General features: G+C 33.4%; 1 protein-coding gene across 6 annotated transcripts in view; it reads right to left on the reverse strand.

Annotated features, from left to right (window-relative positions):
- The window catches only part of RMND1 (required for meiotic nuclear division 1 homolog), a 34,779-nt gene that overhangs the window by 7,080 nt on the left and 8,165 nt on the right, over window positions 1–19,534 (reverse strand). For all 6 annotated transcript variants that reach the window (XM_074187830.1, XM_074187829.1, XM_074187826.1 and 3 more), the window contains 8 exons: window positions 15,221–15,329; window positions 12,878–12,953; window positions 11,518–11,557; window positions 10,675–10,775; window positions 8,598–8,704; window positions 2,511–2,575; window positions 1,718–1,794; window positions 16–136 (listed from right to left, as the gene is read on the reverse strand). In XM_074187830.1, the coding sequence (XP_074043931.1) occupies window positions 16–136; window positions 1,718–1,794; window positions 2,511–2,575; window positions 8,598–8,704; window positions 10,675–10,775; window positions 11,518–11,557; window positions 12,878–12,953; window positions 15,221–15,329 (696 nt within the window). The remainder of the gene's footprint in view (window positions 1–15; window positions 137–1,717; window positions 1,795–2,510; window positions 2,576–8,597; window positions 8,705–10,674; window positions 10,776–11,517; window positions 11,558–12,877; window positions 12,954–15,220; window positions 15,330–19,534) is intronic.

The raw sequence follows: 19,534 nt of genomic DNA on the forward strand, positions 1-19,534 counted from the left end.
GAACAGAAGACTTACTTTAACTCTACGAGTAATGCTGAGAAACTGACAAGTTTTATCATAGAGTGCTTCCAAGTTTTCTCGGTCCCAGTAGAAATCAGGGGTCATCAGGAAATCTGAACTCAAATTTATTCGATGTCTGAAAAAAAAAAGGAAAAGCATAAATAGATAGATACTAAGTTTCAAACTTTATTTAGAAATAAAATTTAAGTGTTTTGATAGCTGGATTAAAATTAAAGATCTCTGCTCATGATATCATGCTAAAATATTTTACAATTTCATTTTTTATAAAAAAATTAATTTGTATAGGTATTTTATTTTAACATTTTCATTTCCAAATATATTTCTTCCACTCTTCCCTACAGTGAGCAATCTTTCAACCAAATGTGATAATGTTGAAATGTAGGAGGGAAGGTATGTTGGTATGTACAGTTTTAAAACTTAAATTACTTAGCTTTCTATTCATCTAATGTTGCTTATTTTTATCAGTTATCATTTCCTCACCCACTGGAATTTCCTTTTGTATATATACTTCTGAATTTCATGCTTGAGAATTTCCTATCCCTACTGCGTTCATGTGTAGAAATTTTAGTGAAATCTACTTTTCCTCTAGAAAGCTGTTCTCTCAAAAAGAACAAGCTATACTCAACTTTATCTCTTCTATCACAACTCTAAGAGACAGTATCTTAATTTCTAACTTATCAACAAGTTTCTCCCTTTTAATGAGACTAGATCCTAGACCTAGGAATTAGATTTGTTTTCTCCACCTTTTTATAGGATGGAATCATCAGGGTAAATCAGGAAATTTTCAACTACTCTTTTATTGAAAAGCTCTAGACAATATCTAGATAACTGAAGTTCCCCATTATAATTGTATCATGTCTATGTACCAGGTTCATTATTTTTTTTGGATTCTTGTATGTTTAGGTGGGTCTGCTATATATGTTTTGATGACAAAATTACTTTTATCTTCCTACCTTGCACTGATTTTCACACCAAAACCACTATCACATTCTAGTCTCTTTCTTTCATGCTAACCTCTCTGGTCTGGTTTCATGATTGCTTTGCATAAATGCATACACATGTATCTCTCTCTCTTTCTCCTTTCTATCCTCCCTCCTCCCTCTCTTGGCAACATGAAGACAGTCTACAAGTAATTGGGATGAAGGCAATGAAGAGGCAAATGGAGGGGTGGGTGTAGATGAATAGTATGCTACATATAACACTAATGAGAAATGCTGAAGATAAATAGGAGTAAAAGTCATCAATGAAGAAAAACATATGAAAGGAGAATATGGTCTGGTCACATTTTAGAGATGAAATAGGGCAGACAGCCAGTGAACTTCAATGGTACCTTTTTGATGTCAGGAGAAAGCAAGAGAAGTATTTATTATACTGGGTGGATTTACTGGGAAAGTTATAGAAACAGATGGACAATATTTGCAAAAGAAAGGTTATATGTACCAGTGGAGGGAATTTCCTAATCACTGAGATCAGAGATCCATTTGAATAGTAAATATATTTTACAAAACCATTATTTCTTCCCCCCAAAATTGAAAGTTGATCCAACTGTCCTACATATTTATATTTCTGGTTTGTTTATGGTTATTAAGAAAATAGCTACAATGAACATAAAGATGGCATTAAACAAAACACCCTTTCATTTATTTTAGGAATTTTTTTTAACACAAGTATTGTTTTGTTCAATAGAAATCTTTACCTTAATGAGAAAAGTTCTCCCAGTTTCTGCATAACCTCTTCATGAGAAAGTTTCACCTTTTTCCCTGCTTTTAAAGCCTGGAGAAAAGAGCAATTTGATATATGATTTGGGTTGTTGACTGTATTTTTAAATTGAGCCTTACAAGATCATAAAGAAGTGGCAGAGGTCTGCATTAAGAGGTTTCATACATGACTGTCTCTAGTTGTATATTATCACACCCTCATAAGGCTTTAAAATCTTTTAATGCAAGCACTTCTTTGTTCATCTTTGCTCCATCATTTCCTCTGAAACACTAGCTTCATTTCATCTTATAGAGTCTATGGCTTCATCTTTTAAGCACAACTGAAAACTTTAAATTAAAAACAATAAAGAAATGAAGTATTAATGAAATTAAAATACTCTTTTGTGAACCTTTTTCCTATCATAGCTACTGTTTATTTCTAATCACAGTTTAGGAAAATATTTGTACAACAGCAAAATAATTTCTAATATTTTCCAAATGTTTCATCATTGATTTTTGCCAAATTTTGCTATTGTAATTGCATCAAAATCTCAATAAAAGTATTTGTTTGCATTTTAAACTCAAACAAAAAAAAAATATGCTGCCTTTTCTTTATTTCTGCATTCTGTTCCACCTGAATAAGAGAGGGAGAGCTGGGAGACTGAGGTTCCTGTAATTTTCCTGGTATTTCTATTCAAACTTAATGATCATTTAAAATTTTTTAAAACATCCTCTCAAAATAGACTGATTCCTTTTTTATTTAAACATATGTATACAGTTGACATAAATTACCTCTGGAATTGACTGAATAGATCCCACAAAATCATCCAGTGATGCTTCCCAAATAGCCAGTTTCACTGAGGAAGAAATTTAAAAAAAATCTTTCAAATTCAATAAAAATTAAGTTCCTACTGTGTACATAAGACACAATCAACAAACATTTAAAGGCCAACTACTTGCAAAGTACTTTCAAGTACTTAGGGAAAATTAAATAGTTCCTACTCTTAAGAAACTTACAGTCTAATACTGAGCTGTGGTAGGAAGGGGGAACAAGAAGAGATCTATAATCATTGCCCTTGTTCTCGCAAAAGTTAGTCATTTAGGGGTGGCTAGGTGGCACAGTGGATAGAGCACCGGCCCTGGAGTCAGGAGTACCTGTGTTCAAATGCGGCCTCAGACAATAATTACCTAGCTGTGTGGCCTTGGGCAAGCCACTTAACCCCATTGCCTTGCAAAAAAAAAAAGGTAGTCATTTAAAGGACATACTTTTTTTTGTATATTAAAAATGAAAAATCATTACTGGGAAGGTTTCCTGACTGGGCAAGAATTTAATAAAGAAGGGAAGGACATTTCAAGAAGAGGGTACAAAGTGAGCTAAGGCACATAGGCAGGAAAACATTGGGCATATACAGAGAAATCTTAATTAACTGTATAGTTTATTTGGAGCAAATAGCATATGTAGGAGGGACAGTATGAAATAATCCTAAAATGGTAAGGGGTTAACAGACTGTGAAAGACTTTAAATGCTAGGCTAGGTAGATCGAAATTTCTCAGTTACTTTTATGGCCATGCTTTTAAAAATATCTAGATATCTAACTAGATATGTTATCTAATACCACCTATAAATAGTTGTTAGAAGATCAGTGCTAACAACTTGAAACCCCAATATTTGGACCCCAATCATGATATCTTTTTCCTGGTAAACTCATAAATGAGCTGACTTCTCCATTTTATCCTGTTTCCTGTTGGACTCGGAGAACTTTGATGGAACCACACTATGACATAGTAACTAGAACAACTGATTTGGAATCAGAAGTCTGTTTATATCTTACCTCTGATACCATGTAACCATGGGAAAGTTATTTCTCTGAAACTTAATTTCCTCATCTGAAAATAGGTATAGTATCTGTAGTATGTATTTCAAAGGGTTGTGAGGGTTTAGTTTAGGCAATACATAAATCACTCAATCAACTTTAAAAGAACCACATGTCAGTTATTATTACTCTTATAAAGTTTGTTTTGAAGTTAAACTTGTTATAGAATTTCATATTATAACATCTGTATATGTGCCACTTTGTTGAAGGTCTCTTTTTTTTTTTTGCAAGGCAGTGGGGTTAAGTGGCTTGCCCAAGGCCACACAGCTAGGTCATTATTAAGTGTCTGAGGCCACATTTGAACTCAGGTACTCCTGACTCCAGGGCCAGTGCTCTATCCACTGCGCCACCTAGCTTTTTTTTTAAAGCTGTCTTGTTCAACTAGATTTTGAGTTTTACAATTTTTCCCCTATCTTACTTTCTTCTCCCCATCCCCCACAGAAGGCAATTTGTCAGTCTTTACATTGTTTCCATGGCATACATTGATCCAAACTGAATGTTTCACTCACTTCTTAATCCTTTGGATCTGGATTGTGACCTGATCACTTAAATGAAAGTACTTATCCAAAGTCATCAATAACAAAACTTGCTTAAAACTGAAGAATGGAATTCAATAAATACAACTCTCTTAAGAGTAGTATAATAAAAATGGGTTTGTATCCATAGTTTATCTCATCTATTACAATGAACTAGATCTAAATTTAAAAACAAACAAGAATCCAACAAGTCCTCCCCCCTCACTGAGAAGAAATAGTAAGTAGAGTGCTAGACTGAAGCCATCAAGAATTGGGTACAAATCCTCCCTCAGACTCTTAATGGCACTGAACAAGCTGCCCTAACCTCTCTTTCAACTTAAAGTACTATATAAAAATACAATTAGCTATTATTATGCTGTATACATTAAATGAACTGAAGAATTTCCTTAAGACCAAAAACCAAAATGAAAGGATTTTCACAATAATGGTATCACCAAAATTAAAAGAAATGGACTGTTAAAAAGTATAAGTAATGAATCCGATAAAAGTTTGCTATTAAGAATAAAGAACCAACACACAAATCTAATAAGACTAATCCCTAAAAGATAGCAGTTTAAAAAGTTGATAATTTAGAATAAGGTTGTTTTTTTTTTAGTTTTTCATGTTTAATAACAGAACTTAAGATAAACAAAAATGACTACTTCCATATAAACAACAGAACCAGAAAGGAGAGGTGTACTAAAACTGCAAATCTATTATGTCTAGCTTGCTTTTCTTTTTAAGTATATATCATAAATTAAACATATTATTCCTGCTTATTTGTGATTCCTTCTGGTCTTCAGGAACATATATTTTTTGAAGGAGAAAATATAATTTTTAAAATCTGTTCTTGGCTTTGTTTTCCTAAAGGAAATAAAAACTACAGAGGAAAGAGGTTCCCAGTTCAGTTACATCAGTATACTATTTCTATTGTTTCCCCTCTGATTTTTCATAGCCATCATTCAGTATATTTCAAGGATTTGTGATATTATAGGGGTAGGCAATCTGAGAATTGCTGAGATCAAAAAAATTCATGACCAACATGACAAATCTCTCCAAACTTAGGATGAGGCTCAGATAATACACATTGTCCATTCTCAGGCTCAGATTCAAAAGCCTATCCAGCTTGGTGGGACTTGCTCAATCTTGGGTTCTGCCATCAGAGCTTTCCAGAAGGGCAACCTCCATGGGTTGGTGGTTGTGGTCCAGCGTGTCAGAAACAAGCTCCTCTTCTTGGTTGTTGCCTTCATCTTCCATTATGTCAGATGGTAGTGTGAGGTCATTTTCCCTCCATCTGCACTTGAAAGATTACTCTAGCATTTCTGGAATGAATTCACCAACACTCTTTTTTTAAAATTTTATTTTTATTTAAGGCAATGGAATTAAGTGACTTGCCCAAGATTACACAGCTGGGCAATTATTAAATGTCTGAGTCCGGATTTGAACTCAGGTCCCCCTGACTCCAGAGCTGGTGCTGTATCCACTGCACCACCTAGCTGCCTCCACCAATACTTTTATAAACACTGTTCTCCTTTTTTGCTGATATAATGAATCTCTGGTTAACCCCAAACTCTCAGTAACAGCAGTTATAGGCATTCTGGCACAAAGTTTATCCAACAACTTTTCTTGCTACTCTACATCACTGACTTTTTATTCTTATGCCTAGAACCAGATGGATTTTCACTATATTTTGAGAAATAGTTGTAACACAAAATTTGAGTTTTAAAGGCAAATAATGAAAATATAAAACAAACTTTTTAAACTATCTATTGGGGATTAGTCTTATTAGATCTGTATATTCTTTATTCTTGATAGCAGACCTTTACCTGATTCATTTTATTATACTTTTTCTATATACTATATAGAATATAGAACTACATATACAGGATAAATAGGAAATAATTAAGAGAAGAAAGGCACTAAAATTAAGATCAGTTGGGAAAGACTTCCTTGTGGATTCTAGATTTTAATTGTATCTTAAAAGCCAGCCAGGAAAGTCAGTAGGTGAAAATGAGGAAGAGAGCATTTTAGATATAGTGACAGAGAAAATACCAAAGCTGGGAGATAGAGAATCTTGTTTATGAAACAGCCAGAAGGGCAGTGTCACTGGAATGAAGTATATTTGGTAGGGACTACAGTGTAAGAAGACTGGAAAAGTAGAGTAGGTTGCATGAGGAACTTTGAACCCAACAGATTTTGTAATTGATCCTGGAGGTAATAGGAAGCCACTGGAATTTATTTAGTAGGGAATAGCGCAGTGTAAGACAATCACCTTAGTGGCTGAATGGAGGATGGGTTGGCGTGGGGAGAGACTTAAAGACAGGCATACCCAAGAGCAGCCTCTGCAAAAGTTCAGGTGTGAGGTGATGGAAGGCTAGCACCAGAGGGGTGGAAGGGTCAGAGGAGAAAAAGAGTGTGTATTGGAAAGATGTAAGGATGAAATCAAGGATGAATTGTGAGTTTGAGGGATTGAGAGGATGGTGTTGCCCTCAAAGTAATAGAGAAGGCAGTAATGAAGTTTAAAAATGTTGTGGGGTATGGTCAAGTTTATGGGTTGGAATATGTGATGAATTCATTAAAGGACCTACTCTGTCTCAGAAGTATTTAGGGTTAGCAGAAGCTAAGGGAGAGAGTAGCAGTAGCCACCAGCACTATCAAGGGTATAGGGAACTTTAGAGTTTCTTGAAGTATTTAGGGTTAGCAGAAGCTAAGGGAGAGAGTAGCAGTAGCCACCAGCACTATCAAGGGAATAGGAACTTCAGAGTTTATTTGTGAGATCACACTGCCAAGAGTAGGCTGGCTTCCCAAAGGAAGACCACTGGAAATAATTTTTTTAACCACATGAAAATATGCTTAAAGTCCTTCATAATGAATGCAAGACTAATAGGAATTGACTAGGAATTCAATGCTGGTAGAGTATAAGAGAAATAGATACATTAACTCGAAGCTATTCATGGTCACATGAAAAATGCTCTGAATCACAACTGATTAAAGAAATGCAAAATTCTGAGATACTACATACTTATCAGAAAAACAGATATGTGACAGAAAAACAATATGAAGGTCTTAGGGAGAATTTGGGAAAATTGGGACACTAAGGCACTGTTGGTCAAGTTGTTAACTGATCCAACCATTCCAAAGAGCAATTTAGAACTATGCTCAAAGGGCTATAAAATTGCATATCCTTTGATTTGAAAACACCACTACTAGATCTGTATCCCCAAGAAATTTAAAAAAAAATGGGGAAAAAGGATCAATTTGTACAACAATATTTATGGGAGCTCTTTTTGGTGGTGCAAAGAATTGAAAACTGAGGGGATGCCAATCAACTATGGAATGGCTGAACAAGTTTGGTATGTGACTGTAATCCACTATTGTGCTATAAGAAATGCTGAGCTGGCATATTTCAGAAAAACTAGGAAAGACTTAAATGAACTGATGCAAAGTGGAGTGAGTAGAACCGCAACATTGTACACAGTATTAATAAAGTTGTATGATCAATTGTGAATGATTTGTTATTCTCTGCAATGCAATAATTCAAGACAATTCCAAAAGTCAATATGAAAAATGCTATCCATCTCCTGAGAAAGCAATTTGAAGCTATTCTTTACTTTATTTATTTTGTGTGCAGTTTTTTTTGGGGGGGAGGGCAGAGACAGAGTGCACCTCCATATCTTCTTTCATAATATAATCTAAGATGGAAATTTATGTCACATGATATATACCCAACGGCTTCCTATCTCAAGGAGAAAGGGGAAAAGAGAATCTGGAACTCAAAATTTTACAAAAAGGCACATTAAAAATTGTTTTTACATGTAATTTAAGGAAAAAATAAAACATTAATAAAAATAGGTATACTACATTGTTGGTTAGAAAGCAGCTGGTACAAGCATCTGAGAAAGAAATAGGCAACACTAGTCATAAAATTGATCATTATCTTACTAACCCATCTTCAAGTCCAGATTGCCCCCTCCACCCAAAAAATAAAGGAAAAGATTAGTTTCTTGAACAAAAATATTAACAGTATTTCTTTTGTAATAATAGCAAAAAATTAGAGTTTCTATTTCTAATAATCATGGATAGCCTAATAAATGGTATATTAATATAAATAAATATGATATTATAAAGAGCAATAAATATAAAGGATACAAATCCTATAGATAGAAATGATAGCAATTTATATCTTCAGTTAGAAACATACACATTATTAAATTTTGAAAAATTTTCTAAAGAACAAAATGGATAGAAAGATTTAGAAGAGGGAACAGAACAAAACCTATGTTGATTATTAAAATTTATTTGGTTCTAAATTGTAAAATACTAAAGATTTTATGTAATATTTATGTAATATGCTCCTTATTTTGGAAGTTTAATTTGTCTTTGTAGTTGTTTAAATTAATAGGTGAAAATGTCACTCTTCTTTTAATTTGTAAACTATCAATGACCATTGACAAGCTGTGAAACACATAAACTGTGAAATTACAGCTTACCTGAAAGGCAAAGGGCATTTGAAAAGGCAAATTTCTCCAGTATGATTTCATCTAGGTCCAATTCTGAATTTAACCTGATTTCTCCCCTATGAAGCTTTGACTGGCCCCTATGGGAAAAAAAAAAAAAAATCTTACATTGGAGATCACCACTACAAATCTTTATAAACTATTTTCCTCATATAGTGATATAAGGTCTATGAATCAGCAGGCTATGACTATCTTTAGGAAAGTAACCAGAGAAAGCCCCGACATGGGAAAGATCCATCAAAATGTGGTTGTAGACATTTTCAATCTGTGTAACTTAAAGAAAGTCACTTATTGTCCACCTCAAGTTTCTTCATCTGTTCAAAAGGCATCATAATAAGTAGCACCTACCTTCCAGGATTGTTGGGAGGATAATATAAGTTAATATTTACTTGTAACATATTTGGTAAACCTTAAAGCAGTATATCAATGCTTTGGCTTATAAATGTTTTTGTTTGGTATATACATGTAATGGTATATTAATTGGGTATAAGAAATGACATAAAAATTCAACATAGGAAGGCTTGTATGAATTTAAGCAGAGTATGCAGTATCAAGAAAACAGTATACATAATGACTCCAAATTTAAAAAAGGAAGGCAAATACCGAGTAAGTAACTGAAAAACTGAAAAACAGTCCTGGGGACAGTTAGGTGGCACAGTGGGGTCAGGATTGACCTGAGTTCAAATATGGCCTCAGATATTTAATAATTACCTAGCTATGTGACCTTGGGTAAGTCAGTTAACCCCACTGCCTTGCAAAAAACAAAAAAACCCAATCCTGAAAAATATATGAAGATAATTTTTGCTTTGCTACCAATAGTTTTATCGTAAAATACGTGCTTCTGCAAAATGAGGTATTTAGGCATCTTTCATTGCAATGCTCCTGATAATTATCTGCAAAAAAAAAAAACACCAGGACAATAAAAGAAGTTTATATGCCAACATCTGTTATTGAGGATGTTAGGAAATTCCATGAAGAATTTGATAAGATCCTTAAAACTGAATCAGCATCTAAGACATTAACCTCTTGGTGGCCTAGGCAATTCTCTATAACTCTTTAAGTACCAACCTGCACAGGTGGAGAAGTTCCTCACTAGGAGATCCTGATGAAATCACAGGTTTTATTAAAAAAAATTTCACAGCTATCTTTTGTTTTTTTTGTCACATTCATCTCTAAATATATGCTTCCCTCTTCCCTTCACAGAAAATCTTTGTAGTAAAAGAAAAAGAAAAAACCACAGTAGCAATTCAGCAAAAACATCACCTTCTAGGGTTCCTCTTATCACATAACATTTTATCAGATTCTTTGGAAAATAGAAAAGGGAGGGAATCTTGCTTAATGACTCTTGGATCATTAATATCAATGGCAATTCAAAAAACAGGTAAATGCAAATTCACCAAAGGTGCCACTATCATGGAGGGAATTCAAGGTAAAGTGCAAGCTAAAAAATGATTCTATAAATGATAAGCTCTGTATTTGCATTTGCAGATACTACCAAGCTCTGAAACACCATAAAACTGCCAAATGAGATCCTGAAAAGTTTGGCTTATTTCCAAAGGAAAGTTATATGGATTAAAAAAAAAACTGTTAGAATTATAGTATGTACATGTGTGGTTTTGTGTGTGTAAAATATATCTGGTAATGTAGAACAATATTTTGCAAATGGATAATGAATAAGATCCAGAATTGAACAGGAGAAGGAATGATGGAATTGCCTTTGGGAATTAACAAAGTTCTTTTAATTGCCTTTGATTTCTCCCTAAAACAAAAGGCCCATATTTTTCATGCCAGTGTTATTCCATATTACTCCAGTGATTTCATAATAACTTTGTGAGTTGTGGATTATAGCAGTCTCCAAATAATTTGACTTGATTATAATTCAAAGGAAAACGATGAGCATGAATAGGATACAACTGGATATCAAAGAAATCTATGATAAAAAAAAGAATATGAATTGGTCACTTGGTGAGGAAAAAGAAATAACCAAAAGACTGGCCCTATCTATACTGCTAGTATCACTGAAATGACACGGGTACTCAAGACTGCTTACTCTGCTTTTATGTAGTTAAGTTCTTCATTCTCCCAATGAACCAATGCCATTTCATAAGGCTGAACTTCATGTTTTTCCAAAATCTGCATCACATGTTTCATCTAGAGGAAGATAAAAATTGATCTCAAATAAGAGATGATTTAAATCATATAGGCTTTCTATGATGTTAATATTTGCAATTTTTCAATAATGCTTAACTTTTTTGGCTGCTTATATTTGTTTTTAAAGTTAAATTTCAATTATTATAATAAATTCTGATCTTGATGTTGGCTAGATATAGTTTACAGTGTCTAAAGTGAAAAAAAAATCTCTTGTAAACTAAGATTTAATTTGATCTATTCTCAATGAACAATGCCTAAATTATCTACTCCGCTGATTATGCACTGCAAATATTTAATTACAAAAGCAGGCTTTTGCTTGCAACCTACTCTCCCATCAATTACTATAATAATACTATCTACGTGATCTCAGTGGAACCTTGAAACAACCGTGAGTGGTAGAAATCACTGGTATTTTAATCTCCATGTTACACAGAAAATTAAGGTTCAAAGAGTTTGTGACTTAAATCACAAATAAGTTAAATAGCTAATTATATAATTCATAGGTGTCAGAGGTACATTAGAACCCACAGTCTCTGCTAACTTCAAGTTCTGGACTTTCTACTATTCTAAGATGCTCATAAAACACACAGAATCAAAGATTTAAAGCTAGAAGAGACCATCAAGACAAATGCCCTCATTTTACAATGCTCTCATTCATGATAGCAAATAATTAGGAGCTATGCAAAACCTTTTAAAATGTTCCTAGAATCTTCTAAGTTTTCAAGTTTATTTTCATACTTACAGTTTTATTCTCCACATTCCAAAATACAACAGCTCCTTCCCTGTATTAATCAAATGAAAGAATCCATTCAGTTTAAGAGTTATATTATTTTTCTCTTAAAACAGAAAAACAGGTTTATATAGATTCTGGAATATTTCCAAATTTAAGGATTATTAAAATGAATAAACTTAAAAAACTCTTGTGATACTTTGGTTTTTATCTGAACTAGTTAAATAAAACTGGTTTTCATTAAAGTGTTTTTGACTTGGTCAGGAGGTGATGGATGTTTTTGTACAATACAGATTGAAAATATAAAATTAAACAAAGATCAAATTAAAATTACATAAATATTTTTATGCTTAAACAAAGGATTTTTCCCCCCTAAGATCACTGGTTTTATAGTGTTTCCTTAAAGTCTAAGAAATTGCTACTCTAATACTTTTTTTGAATATTTAGATCAATTCAGACTAGCTGTAACCAGGATATACAAAAATCAAATCCAGAGACACTTTTTAGCCTCCTTCTTCAGCTTTAATTACTCTCTCTAGCTCCTATGCAACAAGAAAAGAACTCCAGGAGAACATACTCTAAAAGCATGCACACCAAAATAATTGAAATAAGCAGAGTTCCAGACAGGTGGCTGGGTCAGATGAAGTTTTGTCACAGTGAAGATGTTCAAGAGAGAATTGTTTGCCTTATACTGTTCAAAGTGCTTAAGCCTTTGCCAGAATGTAAAGCCTATATCAATCTATCAATCTATCTATCTATCTATCTATCTCCATGGGTGAACTTGCCTAATTTGATACTTATGAAAGGGATCAATATTAGTCTGGAAGTTGCTGAATGAAGTCTCTTGGATGGAATCTAGATCATCAGGCCTCTAAAGAGCTAGGAAGTATTAAGTCAGGAGACCAGAGGAAATGGACTATGAAATTACAAGAGAAATATTGAGAGTGGGGAAAAGATAATTAGGCAATAATGACAATACCTACCATGGAGAACTTGGCCAGTGATTTGCTACAATTAGAACAAAGTTTTTATGTTGGATACTAAGTTGGGTACTAAGTATACTATTAAATAGCCTATTAAAAATCCTATTAAACATCCTATTAAATATATTCAATGTAGGAAAAATTTACATCAAAAAAAGACAAATTGGGGAATGATTATTCACATAAAAGGAATCTTATAAAAGGATGCAACACAGGATTCTCTTAAATAATAAAGTCCCTAATATATATATACATATACATATATACATACATATACATATATATATATATATATATATATATAAAGTAGCACTATTTCATGTACTATACAAAATAAAAGAATTCAATTTCTAGAATATAGACCTGAAAGATTTTAGTTTTTGCATTACCTGAAGAAAAAGATTGTTCCAGGATCATATTCTTTTTCAGACCTTTCTACACCAATCACCAAAATATTTGCTGCATCTATAATTTAAAGTGAATGGAAAAACTATGTTAAAAAGATAATTTTCTCCCCCTCCCCCATCAGCTGTTTGGAAAACTAACTTTGTCCAAATTCTTAAGTCAACTGCTCTAAGTACTGTATGACATAATTGTCTACCAAAGTTTCTCAACAAAGAGATATCAGAAATGAGAAAAGTATAAGAAAACATTTACTATCTAACAACAATACTTGGCTCTGTAAAACTGTCCAGTTAAAACTACTTTTGATTCTACAGTTTACTCCATTTAGTAACTACTAGTTGCTATAATTTAAGCAATAAGTTACTTCAAAATCAGTACTGAAAAAAATCTTCAAAAAAATACTTTTTTTCTTCAACATATTTTGCTAATATAGTTTTTTTTTTATTCTTTTAGATTTTTCAAGGCAATGGGGTTAAGTGGCTTGCCCAAGGCCACATGGCTAGGTAATTATTAAATGTCTGAGGCCGGATTTGAACTCAGGTACTCCTGACTCCAAGGCCGGTGCTCTATCCACTGCGCTACCTAGCCGCCCTGATAATATAGTTTTAATAATAATAGCTACCATTTGTATAGCACTTACTATGCTAAATGCTTTACAATGATTAGTTTATTTGATCCTCATAACTACACTGGGAGGCAGGTAGGATTATCATCCCTCATTTTACAGATGAAGATATTGAGGCAAACAGAGGTTAAATGACTTGCTCAGGCTTATTTAGCTAGCAGATGTCTGAAGTAGCACTGAACTCGGGTCTCCTCTGACTCTACATCCAGCACTGTAGCAGTAGCTTTAATGCTAATTAATATTAACTAATTAATAAGACTATGAGGTCTATAGGAGAAATATATAATATATAAATATGTATAAAATATATATAAAAATAAGAAAATTGACAACTTTGTAATGAATAATAACCTTTAAAGTTCTCATGAGAACTATTTTATTTTTCATATATAAAGAAAGCAAATGCTAAACTTCCCTTCTTTGAGATGAACTGCAATCTACCCAAATGGATGCCTATAGAGATGGGCAATTTAATTAGCATGGATAAAGCAAGATAATTTTGATAAAGTTCTTCAGAGAGTTCAGATGGTGGTTTGTCTAATGCTCAAGAACTCAAGACATACTAAACTACCATTTTGGATATTAAGTTGGCATAGTGTTTGCCATTGTAGCTCTCTAGTGAAAGTGTTCTGGACGTGGCTTTATCACTCAAATGAGTTATGTCTGTCTTAACAACAAAGCAGCAGAGGTGGTATTTTCATTCATAGGGTTGTCAAAATACGTGGAATCTTTAGTTCCAGCAGAGAAGCTCCTATCCTAGTCACTGAGGTTTAAATCATTCTGAGAATGAATCAAATCAATATCAAGTCCTGGTGGTAAGTAGAGGCAGGGTGAAACCAGGAATCCTAGTAAGGTCTGAATGGAAGCTAGGATCTGGTAGGCTAAGGGATATCTAGGCATAATTGCTTTATTCCCTCTAATCACAATATTTTAGTAAATAATGTTTTTAAACAAATAATGTTGCTCACTGAGATGATCCTACCTGGGATGATCTTAAAAATTATGACTAAAATGTGACTACTTCCACTACCATGACCACTTTTTAAGGGATTATTTTTCCTTGTATTAGACATTAAAAGAATCTGTCTGGTTACTACAGCCAGCATAAATTTTAATTTTTAAGTATCTGGATGTATAAAAGTAGTGGGCAATTTACTCCAAAAGGCTTTTTTATTCAGCAATCCTATGACTAGTAATTTTGTAGCAGTAATTTACTTTTAAATTTGGTGCAATTAAAAGGCAAGGTACCTCCTACCTTAGTACTTGATAATGTTTAAAAAAAATTGTTATTTTTTGTCCATGAAGATTTATGTACAAATAATACTTAATAATGTTAAAAAAAAGCTAATGATTTAATGTACAAATACATTATTCTTTTCTCATATAAACATGCTATTTGTATAAAGTGACTTTAATTGACTGTGGGTATTAATGTTGATATAATTCTCCAAATAAAACATTGACAACCGTTTCTTTAAAATAAATATTTTTTTTTTTTTAGGTTTTTTGCAAGGCAAATGGGGTTAAGTGGCTTGCCCAAGGCCACACAGCTAGGTAATTATTAAGTGTCTGAGACCGGATTTGAACTCAGGTACTCCTGACTCCAGGGCCAGTGCTTTATCCACTGCGCCACCTAGCTGCCCCAATAAATACTATTTCTAATACATTTTAAAAATATCTGGTTTTCATATTAAAACTATACCTCTGGGCAAGTTAGTTATTTCCATGTATCCATGAGAACCCAATTCATGAGACAGATTACCAAGATGATATTCATCTGCTGTTGCAAAAGCTGTGCAGTGCATCAAGTCCTGTACCAATCAGAGCAATACAACATAGGTTAGTTATTAAAAAGTTCAAGTCACTACAACTTATCACTTTATAAGTCTGGATTTGTAATTAGACCAACTACACAAAATTTTTGAAAATAAATCATGATCGATCCAAAGTGGCATTATACTTTGAAATTTTTTTATAGTTCTTACTATATTTATTATTGGTTATTTCTACATTTAACATTTACTAGCTGTGTAACCTTGGGCAAGTCACTTAATCCTGACTGCCCTGTATCCAGGGTCATCTCCAATTGTCCTGAGTCACATCTGGTCACTGGACCCAGATGACTCTGGAGGAGAAATTGGGACTGATGACTTAGCACAACACCCCCTCACTCAAATTCAATTCAATTAAGTCATCACCTCCCTGATGTCACGGTCTTCTTCAAAAATTAAGAACAAACATTTTTATTTCTGTGTTAAAGCAGTAAAAGTCAGCTCAGGATTCCAGTTTGACTAATTTGAAACTGACAATCCTGCTGATAAGGTTCGGTCTTTTACCAGATCCTAGTACACTACAACCTATTTTAAGCTAAGGTACCTGAAAAGGTACGTTAAAAAAAAATCATCATTTCTAAATATTTTCAGATCTCTATAACTTTGTAGCACATTCTGAATTTATACAATTCAAATGGAAATTTTCCTTCCATCAAGCTTTCAACCTGCTGCTCCAAGTTCTGCCTTCTAGAACCAGATGGAAGAAACTGAGTCAGAGAACAGATAGGTGACTTGTCTGTGGCCACACAGCTAGTGTCTAAAGCCAAATTTGAAGACATTATTAAGTACTATTTGTACATTAATTGTCATAGATTAAAAAAATAAGTTTTTTTTTAACATTATTACTTTGAAGTTGGTAGATACCTTTCCTTTTAATTTCACAAAATTTAATACTCTTGATTCCAAGTGAACCAACTAGCTTATATAAAAAATACCTTTAGATCTCTCCTTTACTCCTTTCATTTATTATGCTATATTTTCCCCAATTTGATATAAACTTCTTGACAACAAGTTTATTTTAATTTCCATATTCCCCAGCACTTGTAGTAGACATTTAAAATTTATGGAACTGAATTAAGGCAGGTCAGAAATGTTTATCAGTAGCTTGATTTTTAAATTGCTATTTTACTTCTTTTTAACAATCAATGGTAAGGGTATAAATTCTCCTAGATAAATTTAAGTAAGGTTTAAGGGTGTCTTATCTCATAAAAAAAATACTTCCCCCTTTTCTTTTTCTTGGTTGAGATTGGGATAGGGTGGTGGATATGGAAGGAACACTGAAGAAATAGCAGATTTTTAATACTGATTACTGTTTCTAAATTTTTTTCCTTCTCTTTTTTATTTATAAAGGATATCTTTCTAGGAGAAGAGGGAGGGATAGTTTGGTAAATGTGGATTCTGTAAAATATCAATAAAAATAATTTTAAAAAATATTACAAAAGAGTCTTTATCTTTGAACTTTCTTCCCTTTGTGAAGCATTAAATTTATGAATCCCCTACAGAGTGTTTCATACACATCACCCAATACACCATAAATTTTTATGATGATTGTTTGATTTTTGTTGAATGCAGGGATTAGGCATAAGGATGACTAATACAGATCTCTATTTTGCTGCAAAAAAAAATGGATTTCAAAGGAATGGTATTGGAATAGTCAAACAAGGCCTACCAAGTAATATTTTTTTTAAGACATATTTTCCATATGATTTTCTGATGAAATAAAACATGTTCCAGTAGGTGGTGCTAGACAGCTTTGGAAAAAGAAAAGCGTTTCAGTACTTTTGAAGTTCACAGGATTCTTTTATACCATAGGAGCATTACCTAAATGAAAACATAAAACTTTAAGTAGCAATGGTCTATTACTGACAAAACTGGAGGGAAATGTTTCCCCAATATAAAAATATCATATCAGACTTTTCCCTTTATTTTCTGCAATATATTAATGAAAGTTTTCAACCATATTTCACCTTGATGATGTTTCATTTATAATCTTACTACTTACTAAATTCTAATTTTACCTAGCATTTTATGGTATTCATAAAGCAGAGAAAGTTAGTGGTTTAGATTAAAAGAAATATTCAGCATAGTATTGCTTCTTCTTCTCCTCCCTCTTCCTGCTTTTACATGAAATCCCACCTTCAAAAGGAAGTCTTTCCCAATGCTCCTGAACTCTAATGCCTTCCTTCTGTTGACTATTTCCAATGATCCTGAATACATTGTTTGTTTATACATAGTTATTAATTAGCATGCTGTCTCCTTCTCTGGACTGTGACTATCACAAGAATCACAAGGTCTGTCTTTTATTCTTTTCTTTTTTTAATTCCCAGTACACCACATTGCAAATAGCAGACACAATGTTTATTGATGACTGTTTTTCACAATAACCTAGATAATATAAAATAAATAGGTCACTATAGCACAACAAAATCTTGTAGAAAGATTGCTTGGTTCATGATCCCCTTTTAACATTTCCTGGGGCACTAACTTTTTCCCTGTGATATTTCACCTAGTAATGTGGGGTTTTTTTTCCCTTTATTTTTCTCTTCAGGTACAGAAAGCTGAAATGAGAATGGTCATAAAGGACTTAGAATATTTTATAAATAACTGATAGAGTCCCCCCACCCACCCTAGTACCCTTTTCTGTGAGTAGTCTTTTGGAGATTTGTGTTCAGACTTATTGCATCAACAATTCTATATCATGGTCCATTCAAAGGACCACCAGTTTTTATCATGAATGAGAAGCCAGGGTGTTGTGCTGCAGGCTCATAATGGGCTTGTGAACTATTGGAAAGTTTACATCTTTTTTCACAATATCCTATTTCACATTTCACTTTTATTCCTACCTCTAAAGAGATCTAAGACCCAGTTAAACCTAAGCTTTAAGTAAATCTGGTCTGGCAATGCCAGATTTGTGATGTAAGGAGGCAAAGAAGAAGAGAAAAGGAATCTTGATATATTTCTCCAAAGTGCCTATGATTCATATTTTATCCTTCTCTCTCCTTGCCCCAACTCTCCCCTAAGATTAAATGTCTTGTTTGTACATAAGGTTTGCATGTTATCTGCCCCCTTTAGATTACGATCTCAGGAGAGCAGAGGTGACTACCTGTTTATTTGTTTGCTTTATCTGGATTACTTAATCATTTCATTAATAATATCAGCATTTCAATAACAGTATGGTCACCTTGGCCATTTCTCTCTTAGACCAAAGATGAGCAGGTATACTTATCTTTTTTTTTTAACCTCAACCCTCAGCACAATGCCTGGTACACATTAGGAACTTAAAATTGCTTGCTAATTTGGTTTCTCCTAAATTTTCTATTTCTCTTATTGACATTTCATCCTACCCATCTCCCAGGCTAAAAACCTCAGAATTTTCTTTGACTGTCCCCTGTATCTCACCCCACACCTACATTCTATTATCCTTCAAGTCATATAAATTCTTCCTCCATAATAGGCCCTGCAAGCTGTTCTTCCTTTCCAGTGATAGTCACTATTCTTAGTTCAGAACCTTCATCTCCTCTGAACTCCTCTAATAATTTCTTTTTTTAAAAAATTTTTGTTAAAGATTTTATTTATTCTGAGTTTTACAATTTTTCCCCTAATCTTACTTCCCTCCCCCCACAGAAGGCAACTTGTCAGTCTTTACGTTGTTTCCATGTTGTACATTGATCCAAATTGAGTGTGATGATAGAGAAATCATAACCTTAAGGAAGAAACAAAGTATAAGAGACAGCAAGATCAGACAATAAGATATCGTTTTGTTTTGTTTTTTCCTAAATTTAAGGTAATAGTCCTTGGTCTTTGTTCAAACTCCACAGTTGTTTCTTTGGATACAAATCTCTAATAATTTCTTAACTGTTTTCCTTGACTCTGGCCTCTTCCCTTTCCCATACTCTCATTGCCAAGAACCTTCCTCACTAAGTTCTGTCCTGGGCTGCCCACTCTTTTCCTTATATCCTCCCACAGACTTAATCACCATTCCTATACTGATGATTCTCAAACCTGCTGATCCTGCCCTAAACTCTCTGCTAACATTCTTTACTTCTTTTAAAAATATTTTATTGGGGCAGCTAGGTGGCTCAGTGGATAGAGCACAGGCCCTGGAGTCAGGAGTACCTGAGTTCAAATCCAGCCTCAGACACTTAATAATTGCCTAGCTGTATGGCCCCAGGGAAGCCACTTAA

This window comes from Macrotis lagotis, chromosome 5 (genome assembly GCF_037893015.1).
Source record: "Macrotis lagotis isolate mMagLag1 chromosome 5, bilby.v1.9.chrom.fasta, whole genome shotgun sequence".
Classification (NCBI taxonomy): Eukaryota; Metazoa; Chordata; class Mammalia; order Peramelemorphia; family Peramelidae; genus Macrotis; species Macrotis lagotis.